This window comes from Nothobranchius furzeri, chromosome 13 (assembly GCF_043380555.1).
Source record: "Nothobranchius furzeri strain GRZ-AD chromosome 13, NfurGRZ-RIMD1, whole genome shotgun sequence".
NCBI lineage: Eukaryota > Metazoa > Chordata > Actinopteri > Cyprinodontiformes > Nothobranchiidae > Nothobranchius > Nothobranchius furzeri.
The window spans coordinates 45,672,565-45,683,307 of NC_091753.1; the positions used below are offsets into that span (position 1 = coordinate 45,672,565).

The 10,743-nt window shown below is 41.1% G+C and overlaps 2 protein-coding genes across 2 annotated transcripts; one reads left to right on the forward strand and one right to left on the reverse strand.

Moving 5' to 3' along the window:
* The first annotated feature begins 442 nt into the window (after window positions 1-442).
* Window positions 443-7,261, forward strand: LOC139062398 (F-box only protein 40). Its single transcript, XM_070543212.1, has 3 exons — window positions 443-778; window positions 1,083-2,955; window positions 6,897-7,261. The coding sequence occupies exons 1-3, from the start codon at window positions 714-716 to the stop codon at window positions 7,104-7,106; spliced, it is 2,148 nt and encodes a 715-aa protein (XP_070399313.1). The 5' UTR covers window positions 443-713; the 3' UTR covers window positions 7,107-7,261.
* Window positions 7,262-7,496: 235 nt separating this feature from the next.
* ttc36 (tetratricopeptide repeat domain 36) lies at window positions 7,497-9,375 on the reverse strand. The gene is made up of 3 exons (XM_070543213.1): window positions 9,159-9,375; window positions 8,764-8,952; window positions 7,497-7,901 (listed from the first exon to the last, which is right to left on the reverse strand). The coding sequence occupies exons 1-3, from the start codon at window positions 9,316-9,318 to the stop codon at window positions 7,633-7,635; spliced, it is 618 nt and encodes a 205-aa protein (XP_070399314.1). The 5' UTR covers window positions 9,319-9,375; the 3' UTR covers window positions 7,497-7,632.
* Between the last annotated feature and the right edge of the window lie 1,368 nt (window positions 9,376-10,743).

The following is a 10,743-nucleotide window of genomic DNA, read 5'->3' on the forward strand; positions in this document are numbered from 1 at the left end:
AACACTTTTTTATGGGGATCATCAACGTTCAAATGAAACGCCACACATGGCTACAATGCATTCATATCAATCACTGTTTATAACAAAAATCTAAATCCTAGAGTGCATCAAAACATCTACTAATTTATATATTATTTTTTCATTCATTACACATCAGGAAAGCAAATGGGTAAAATTTCACTTGATTTCTGCAAGAGTGTGACTGACATCTAGTGGACTACACAGACAAAACTACACAAAACAATTGAATTGTACAGTGCAAGTCTATCAAATACTAAAAGTGTTCCATATGCATATAAATAAATGGTGGTTTGATCATTCAGCACCTCTAAAGCTGATGTTCAGTGAAGAAAGTAGTGATATATATATATATATATATATATATATATATATATATATATATATATATATATATATATATATATATATATATATAAAGGAACTTAAAAAATTCTGGACTTTTTAATCGAATCAAAACAAATTAAGCCAATCATTGAAAATAAAAGAATAGAAAAAAACTTTGCACCTTAAATGTTATTCTGGGGTTGACTGCACAGTAGTTAGTGTGATAAAACTTGGATTAACTGCTGTAATCATCACCCTCTCACTGTAAAGCAGAGGTGGAGGTGGTAACTTGACCTTGGCTCTTAATGGCTGCGACGATAGTGCCCCATCCCACTGGCAAGTCTGCCCCGTTGTTGTAGCTATTTATAATGTCCAGACAGTGCAGAGGTTATTCAGAGGTGGCAGGGAACAAAAGGCGGCAGAGGAACAAAGGGTTAGTGTGTTTACTGTTATTCTACCAGCTGTCCACTTATTAATTTGGCTGTTTGAATTTGCATGCATACAAATTGGTTAACATCCATATTTTAAGCAACAAGAAAATGTTATTTTGCTTGATTTCTCCTGAAGTTGCTACACTTCTGGGATTGTAGGTCACACAGTTGACAGCAGTTATTTTAACGTACAGACACTTTTTTGTAAAAGGTGTTCTTTGCTTTAAAATGTGATGAAAGCCTTCTCTGACAGAACTAGATTTTTTTTTCTATACTGTCATTATGTGTTTTTATTTCTCACCTAAGGAGGATAAGAGCCACCACGATGTCAGCAGATCATTGTGAACATTGTGACAAGTGTTACGATGTCTACTGTCCGGTGCAGATCTCCGTCTTGTGCATGGTCATCAAGTGTCGTAACAACTGCGGCGCCACCTTTCACAAGTGCAAGCAAGAGGAGCACCAGCTCCTCTGTCCGAATGAGACGGTCCCTTGTCTGAATGTTGACTATGGTTGTCCTCTTTCAATGCTGCGCCACAGGCTGGCCAAGCACCTAGAGGTCTGTCCTGCCAGCGCTGTCTGCTGCTCTCAGGAGTGGAACCGCTGGCCCATTCCTGACACTGACATGACCTTTTACAGAAATGTTTCTGAAAATATTCATTCAAACTCTGAGGTGAGCCTTGACGTTGCTCTGGCACTCAGGGATCAAGCCCTGCTGTTTCAGTCCATCAAAATGAAAAGCATTTTTCCTGAGCTGGCATTAAAGGAGGCCACTCTTCAGAATATTTCTGCAGGAGTCAACAGTCCCGCAGAGGAGGTGTCCTGTTCTGAATGCAGTGACTTAAGTGGAAAACCCCAGGTGGAGGAGGAAAAAGCACCGAGTCAAGAAGAGAGGGATGTAATGGGAAAAAGCAGAGACGTGGCAAGTGTTCAAAATTACCGTCGGTGGGAGAACATTTTTAACAAGGAGAAGGAGGGATGCAACCAAAGTGTTAAAAACGTAAATGGAGAGGGAAATGGGAAAAGAAGGGAGGAGCGGGCATTATTAAACAGCATGGGGGAGACGAGAAACTGTCATGGTGGTGAGGAGAATGTTGTTACAAGCAGAAACGTGGGTGGTGCAACTGGCCTTGCACCATGGCAAGACGGGGTACTAGAAAGGTTAAGCAAAGAAGTCAATATAGCAGAATATAACATGTATCTGGCGCACAATGGAGCTATGCTGATTAATTTTGGCCAACTCGCTGCATGCACTCCAAGAGAAAAGGATTTTGTTTATGGCAATCTGGAACCAATCGAAGTCAAGACAATTCGTTCATTCAACGTTCCTAAAAGCTATCGAGCAAAGCGCAGTTTTCTGAAGGATCCTTCACACAAGGCCCAAACTCGGCACCAGAGTGTGGACACTACAGATCTAGGCTTGTCAGCTGAAGATCTTCCAAAATCTGAAGAGATCGTCTCAGCACTTTTGTGCTCCTTGGAAAAGGAACAAAAGGGGCATTTAATCTCAGCGACTGCCTCCACAGATGGGCTTTTTGTAGATGTTGGAACCCAAACATACAACTTCCCCTCTGCTCCTTTCAAAGCTGATGCTTCCTTAGCGGATGTCACGGCAGAGAGAGCTCATGGCCTGTACGTTTGTGTCGAAGAAGAATCTGTCACTAGAAGACACAACAAAAGAAGTTCCGCCTTCAGCCGCACGTGTGGTCACTTCTTCCGCCGTGACGAATACCACTCTCATTTCAGGAATGTGCACTGTGACATACAGGCCTCCCTTAACGGATGGTTCCAGCAGCGCTGCCCCTTAGCATACCTTGGTTGTACTTTCACTCAGATAAGGTTTCACCCTGCAGGCCAACAAGCAACAATCAGATTCTGTCAAGATGTCAGCGCCTTTAAGCTCCAGCCACAAATCCCTTCATTCCTGTGTGAAGGTGGGAAAGGCTTCAGCCCTCAAGGAAGTGTAAAATATCCCGACACCCTGAGCAGGCTGCCGCTGGAGATTCTACAGCACATCGCCGGTTACCTTGACAGTTTTACATTGTCTCAGCTGTCCCGGGTTTCCCACATAATGAGAGATGTGTGTGCCACACTGCTGCAGGAAAGAGGGATGGTTTTTCTTGAGTGGAAAAAGAAGACCTACAAGCACGGTGGAAGCTCGTGGAAGTGTCGAAAAAAAGCAAGTATCAATGATGTTTTAAATGACTTTAGAATAAAGTGTCTGCAATTCACTGTTATGTGTGATTCAAACAGCATGACAGCTGCTGTATGCTGCTGTGTATGTATGTCCAACCAAAACTATTTACCAAAAGTAATAGAAACGGTTCATATATTTGACTTTGAGGATGTTTACTTTTGTGTCATGATCAAAGATCAGGATCACTTACAAAGGGAATGTTAGCTAAATATATTCATTTCACACATTTATTTAGTTAGACTTTGCGAAAGCTCTATTTACACAGCAGGGTTTTTGAATAGTCGGCCAATTTTCATGAAAAACGACACACATGGTGACAATAAAAGCATGGGTGTATCAGTTTTTGTCCTACATTTTGCAGCAAATACTACACAAGAACTGCTTTCACCCGTGGAGATTCCCCAGTCAGACGAGAAATCTCCAGATGTTACGGCAAAGTAAATAATCATGGCGGACGATGAGTGTGCTGTGCTGTGCACTTCAGTCACCTCGCTTTCTGACTGGCGTTACGTTCAACAGGCAGCACATTTAGTTTGTCCAAAAATCCGGCCGAGGCAATCCAACAGGTTTCAAATCCCGGATGTCGGAGCGGCTTTGACATTCTCCCAGGCAGACTAGAGTGCCTTTAACACGAAACATAGGATCATCTGAAAAGATTATGTTTAGAGCTGTTGCAGTAATCGTGCACAACCTGAAGATTGTTATGATTACCTTGTTGTGTGATTGGGGTTTAAGGATATTGCTCTTTTGCTAACAAAAGGCAGATCAAACCAAAAGAAGATGGCTGCCAGCCAAACTAGCTAACACAAAAATGGCTACAACCCATTGTACTTATATTGTACAGTCAAATAATTACAAACACTTTTAATGTCTCAATCATGTTGGAAGGAAGGTCACATTAAAACAGATTTCCTTCCCAGACAGCTGGAGCTTGCCAGTTTTCTCCTTTTAAAGGGATACTTTGCAATTTTTTCGTATTTTTAAATCATTGTCTTGAGCCAGCAAGTGCTAAAATGACCCTTTTCAGGGTTAGTGAACAGTCACTCAGAGCCCTACCACCCTCTGTGGCCAGAATATCGCACTTGCAATTTCAGAGTGGTGGGTCGCCACCTGTTACACTTTAATTTAGCTGACATACCTGGCACTTGAGTCTGCTTCCACCATGTTTTCTATATGTTTGAGATTGTGAACACAGCTCATATGTTTCATTTAGTAATGAACCACTGCTGTAGACACCATTGAACGCACAGAGAGTAGATCGGTTTCATTTTAACTACAGATAATTAATAAAGGACACCAGGGGTTGCTAAAAACAAGCAAAACTGCTAAGTGTACCTTTATGAAGGCTAGATGTAGTCGTTGTTTTCCATGTGTAAGCCTGCGGGATTGCAGAGTCTACACCAACAAGTGCTACTCTGCCAGCATTTATTTGTATTCGACTCCGGTTACAGGAATGAACCAGAAGTTATTTCTTGCAGAGCTAAGAAGCCACGACATCCTTTTGTTTTACCTTAATATCGAGTGCAGAAGGCTAGAGAAAAAGCTAACAATGCTAATGGTGAATTAGAAACAAAAGTATTACAGTGAAACGTTTTCATCCACATTTTTATCTTACTTGTCTTCATTAGTCATCTAGAATGTTCTGGCACTGATTCCTAGTTGGCAACAGCCATGAAGATCACAGAGCAGTTTGACTACAGGAAGTCATTCTTACAGTGTTAGTTTAAAGTCACATGGTCTGAGCAAAAACATTAAGCTGCTTCGTTGCTTAAAACTTTAGTTCTAGATTCAATTCAACATGTCTTGCAGCAAAATATCTGATTGTTCAACAAACCGATTTTAATAAAACCTCCAGAAGATCATCAGTGAACCTACTTCTAGTGCTTATCAACCTTTGACATCAGCCTGGTACAATATGACTGCTCCAGTTAAATGATATCTGTAAAACAAGAATTCAAAAACACACTAAATTTTACAGCTAGAATTCTTCACAAGTGCTAACTCGTCGGTTTGTTGGACATTTGAGATAAATACATTTTGCAATATTGCAATATTGAACTAGCCTAGAAATAGAAATCTAGACAGATCGTAGCAAAAGCAAAAGGGTTTTGCTCTCCAGGTTGGTCTAGCCATGCTCAGCTGGAGCCTCAGCAGACCTGAGCAGTTTTATGTCTTGTCAATCACAGTGCTCATTTGGTTTGGTGGACCAATCACAGCACTCTATCGGTTTGTTGGACCAATCACAGCGCTCATTCAGTTTGTTGGACCAATCACAGCGCTCTATCGGTTTGTTGGACCAATCACAGCGCTCTATCGGTTTGTTGGACCAATCACAGCGCTCTATCGGTTTGTTGGACCAATCACAGCGCTCTATCGGTTTGTTGGACCAATCACAGCGCTCTATTGGTTTGTTGGACCAATCACAGCGCTCAATCTGTTTGGTGGGCCAATCACGGCGCTCAATCTGTTTGGTGGGCAGCAAGTTACTGTCACTGAGCAAAACAACAAAGATGGCGGTGGCTCATTTGAAATAGCTTTGGCATTGTATTTGGACTATTTAGACTTGGGCTTTTCGTTGATTCAAGAGCAGATAAAGGTACTTAAGTCCTTTTATTTAGAAAAATTATGTATTTGCATTTTCTTGGACAATATATAGGGAACTGCTCCGTTAACTGACATCTGTAGCGATGAGTATGTCACATTGTTAATTTTCCAGTAGAGTGAGGAAACAGTTTAAAAGACAGCTGTAGATCCCACCTCACGACTGAGCTCTGTCTATGGGTCATGGTCAGACTACTGTATATATTCACAAATATAGGATTGCTTGCCAGGCTAAGATTGACCATCATGTTAGTTTCAGGGCAACTAGCCTTACGCACTACTTAAAAACAATTTAGGTCTTTAAATTTTATTTCTTTTCTTTTTTATTCCATAAGATCCAATAATAGCAGCAGGTTTTCCACCTGAGTCCTGATGAACATACATGGCTATGTTTCTCAATTGTGTCCAAATCTGAACATTTCACAAAAGAGAGACAAATCTTAGCAAACGCGAGTCAGGAAGGTCACATGCAACAGCTGGTATCAAACAAGACTTTATGATTGATAATAAAGCTGGCTTCATTACTTACATCATTATGCCACAAGGACACCTCCAGTTTCATGGATTTACAGCACTGCCTTGGTTTTATTTCCATCTTGTCCACACTGATGGAAGCTCTGCAGAAGGTTTGAATTATTCAGACTCGTTGTTACGGAAAGGCATCATTTTCTCCATGAAATACATCCAAATCTGAAGGATTCCTTGAGGCACAGCAGATGAGTTCATGATATTAATCATCATCAATTTTGGTAGCAGGTGCAGTTTGTAGAAATGTGGCAAATTGTGACATGCAATGCATCTGGATGGAATGGAAGCTAAGTAAGCATTTAAACATAAGTAATGAAGAATTTCCAAGAATGGTTGGTACCAATCTGCTGATAAAGTGGTCTTAAACCCTTTTACTTTCAGTTAATTACATGCAGAAAAGATGTGCATTTTAAACATGATCTATTTTGGTGCTGCTGTGATCATGGGACAGAAATCATGCCAGTGATATCAGTAAGGTGGAATGGCCTGAGACTAAACCCAGTGCTCCCAGTAACAATGCTGATGTGCGATCCTTCACGGAAACACTGCGAGCCGGTGCGACTGTGTGGGCAACAGCTGTGTATTTGCTTTTCAACCAGTGACATCATTTGTATTTATTTGTAACAGATGGTACCAAAATAGCATCCTGCTTTGACTTTGACACGTGATTAAAGAACTCTGTGATCTGCATTCCACAGACATCAAAAACGCGTTCATCCTCACAGCAGTAGCCTTTGCCATTGATAGATGTCATGACAGCAGCCTCTGTGCCAACGTTTCTCCTTGTTTTATAGGTTTGGAGTTTCAGCTCTCTGTTTTCTCCCGTGGAGCGCTGGAGCTTCAGTAACACTCCCTCCATGTCGGACCACCTGAAAACCTGCTGCTTCTATCAGAGAGAGGAGCGCAGGGAGCCGGTGGCTTTAGCGTGCCTGGGAGAAGTCAAGCATGGAGAGCTCAAACACCAGAGATCACACTCCAGAAGTGATGTGGTCGGATTGCAATAGGAGCAAATGCATATTTAGAGTCACCATAGTGTATAGCATGCACCAAATAATGAATGAAAAAAATCTGTTTTTTGGTTGTTGTTTTTTTTTTTGTTTAGGAAGAGAAATTATTTATCCAATGAGTTATTAGAAACATGTCCTTCTAATTGGTAATAGATGGAGTGGACTTGTTGGTTTGTCTGCTGCAGTTTGCCAGCAGGACAACACTGACATCTCCTGGAATAAAGCTGAAGTGCATCACAAGTACACAAATGGCCTGTTACGGCTGTTTGGATGCTGAACATCATAATGTATTTATTAAATGTCATACTTGATTGGAAGCAGCATGTAATCTTATTAACATCATGACATTTTGTTTGTATGTAAATTACGAGCAATGGGATCTGGCAATCACTGAGAATAAATGTCATTTATTCTTTAATAAACGTGACAAGTTATTTTTTCTTTACAGTTGGAAAAACAAGTGAAGTAAGAACCAAAAAGGATTTTATTGACCTGAGAACATTAAACCATGTGTCTTCATGAACTACTGGATCTCTGACATGTCAGGGTTGCGCAGTTTGTTGATCACCTCAGAGAGCATTTTGTTGCACATAGCTGCATAAGGGTTTAGAAGCACGGCCTGCTGTCGAGCAAATTCACTGCCGAGCGTGGCCGCTTTCTCAAAATCAGCTCTGGCTTCATCATTCTGGCATGCTAATCTCCGCAAGAGGCCTCTTTGCACTAGTGCTTGGCAGGCGGATCGTCCAGTGCTGCCGCTGAGGGAGATGGCATGGTCCAGATCCTGCAGAGCTCCTGGGAGGATAAAAGATCTTTGTGATGCATCTTGGGAAGCTAGCTTTTAGATTAGTATGGTGTTAGAAGTTAGCCTAATAAAAAATAAAAACATTTTCTTCATAACCCCCCCCCCCTACCCACCCCCCCCCCCACCCCCGCAAAAAAAAAAGTTTCAGTGAAATTCTGTAAATTGACTCAAACCCAACAATCAAATGTTTTCTGTAATCCCCACCCCACCACTGCTCCCTAACTGTGTTGCTGTTCTGTTGCACAACAATTTTACAAGAAACACGTGTGCACATTTTGGCAGTAAAGTATTCCCAGATTCCTTTTTAAATGAGCACGAATGGATTTAAAAACAAAATTGCACCGAGCTGCATATGGATTAAGGCGCCACTGTTTAGCAAATTCCCTTCCAAAAAATGTAAGTAATTTCTTTCGTTTTCCCACCAACTTTCAAAATGAATGTAACAGAAAACATCCGAAATCATTTGTATGTCACAAGAGTTGTGACTGACCAAAGTTGCTCTAAAAAGCCCCAATAAAAGATCAGAAGGCAAGAAAAATGCTTTTCTGACTAAGCACACACGTTCACTGGAGAAACTAGGCTGCTGTGTGAACTTTTCAGAGACAAATGCAACAAGAAAAAATCCCTGTTATTCATTTCCTGTAAAGCTGCCACTTTCATGACAGCAACAGACGGCGTGAAATGAAACCAAAGAACAGGAGACTAACGAAGAGCTTATAAGGTAACGATGTTGACAGCGTGCACAGATAGAGCTCCCGTATTGTGTCATGCTGGCCTCAGACTCAGCAGCCTGACAAGCCGGCACAATGCAGCGCCTCCGGGAAGAGTTACTACCGAATTTATGGAGTTTACCTGCTGTGTCCCCCAGCAGCCGCAGGGCCTGGGCCCGGTTGTTGTAGGCAGAGCCTCGCTGAGGCAGGATCTGAATTGCCCGGCTGAACAGCTGAAGTGCGGCTTGCAAATCCCCAGCCTCTGCTGCTGTGACACCCCGCATCTCCAACTCTTTCACTTGCTTCAGCAACTCTGTGTCAAAACCACTGTCTGGCAGGAGGAGATAAACAGGCTGAAAAGCACTGAAACTCTACTGACAGGTACCGTGGCAAAGAAAAACACAAAAATGTCACCCAGAACTAAGTTTTCATTACAATATCCTTTTTTCCACCCTCTGCCTAGGAATGGAAGGTGTTCAGAAAAATTCAATATGCTGTGACGTGATATGCAGAGACAAGTTAGAAGCCCACGCTCACCATCATCAATTAATTCCTCGTCTTGGATGAGACCGGGAATGTCTCCGAAGGGGGTGGTAGGGTTGAATATTGCCTGGAGTACAGCTCTGTCATGAGCAGAAGCCATCTTACTGGTTCCTGTGGAGTAAGTAGACAATAACGGAGGAAGAGGAAAAATCATGAAGCCTAAATCACAGCAGGGCTGAGAAGTCTCCGTTCTGCCACCAGCCAATCGGGGAAGGGGGTGGAAGCAGAGGTGGACTTTGAGATTTCCCAGCACATCTGTATTTGGTTAACTAAAAAATGCTGTGTAACTCAAAAAAGATGCAGGAGTCTAGTAATTGTAGATGGAAAGATGATTTATTTTATGATTTAGATATTAGAGTAAATCAAACAATAAATAAAGAAGAAATATAAGTTAAAGTATCTTTCCCGAGTTTTCCCGTTCAGAAATGATGTGTGGGTTTTCTGAAATCTGTAAAAGTAATTATCTTATCATGTACTGTGAAATAATGTAAGAAATATATCTTTTTTTTGGTTTGTTTTTGCTAAGCATGGCCGCTGCCTCACAGAGCTCTGTGCAATAGGAAACTGAGCGCACACCAGAACTAACCAATAGCGTTAGACTATCGCTTGCCTGCTTCAAATTCAAGGAATACCTCGGCTGATGCAGAGGTGACGAACTTTTCACAGACAAGTAAGTCTTTAAATATAACTATATGAAAACACAACATGACATGAGAATAATACTCGTGTTTTAGTTCTGTTTGTCGGCTACAGAAGCATATTTATAAACAGAAACGTGAGGTCGCCATCTTAAAAAAACAAAGCAAGAGAACATTAGTGTGATATGCTTGTCAGCCACTAGATGGTGCCATCGGGTAAGATAAATACTCTGAAAAGAGACTTTAAATGTGTGACTTCAAGTTTATTGAACTTATAAACAAATAACTAAATTACACATAAATTAAAACATGCTTTCAAATATTTGCCTTAAGGGGCATTTTCCTAAGCTGGTTCAGCTTATATTTGTTGGATAGGTCCTTGTCTGTCAGTGTTGATTTTTTTCCCCAAAACGGCTCCCCTTAAATATGATGTGCCCCAGGGCTTGGTTCTTGGCCCTTTACTTTTTTCTCTATATTTCACTTGGCATTGTCTTTTGGAAAATTATATTCGTGTTTGCCTATGTTTCTTAGCTTAGATGTAATTTATTTTCGTATGCTTTTTTGTTTTAACTATGCTCCCTTTTCTGGTGTTTTATCACGTTCAACACTTTGGACAATGGTGTTGTGTAAAACGTTCAATATAAATAAATGTGGATTGGATTTGAGAATGTATGTTTCATATGTACAGAGAAAAACATTTCAGTGTACAACAGTAATCAATCTCAAATTACTTCTGAGCTACACTGAGTTATGTGTGGGCTGGACAAACATCCATAAGTACTTGTGCTCTGTGGTTGACAGCTGTTTCAGTTGGTGAGTTCATGTGCTCCCTGGTGGGTTTGCATCCTTATTATAGCAAAAACCAGTTATTGTGATTGGAAGTCATTATGAAGATATTTAACAGAGTGTTTGTCATTATAAGAAGCCACTGGATCTCATTT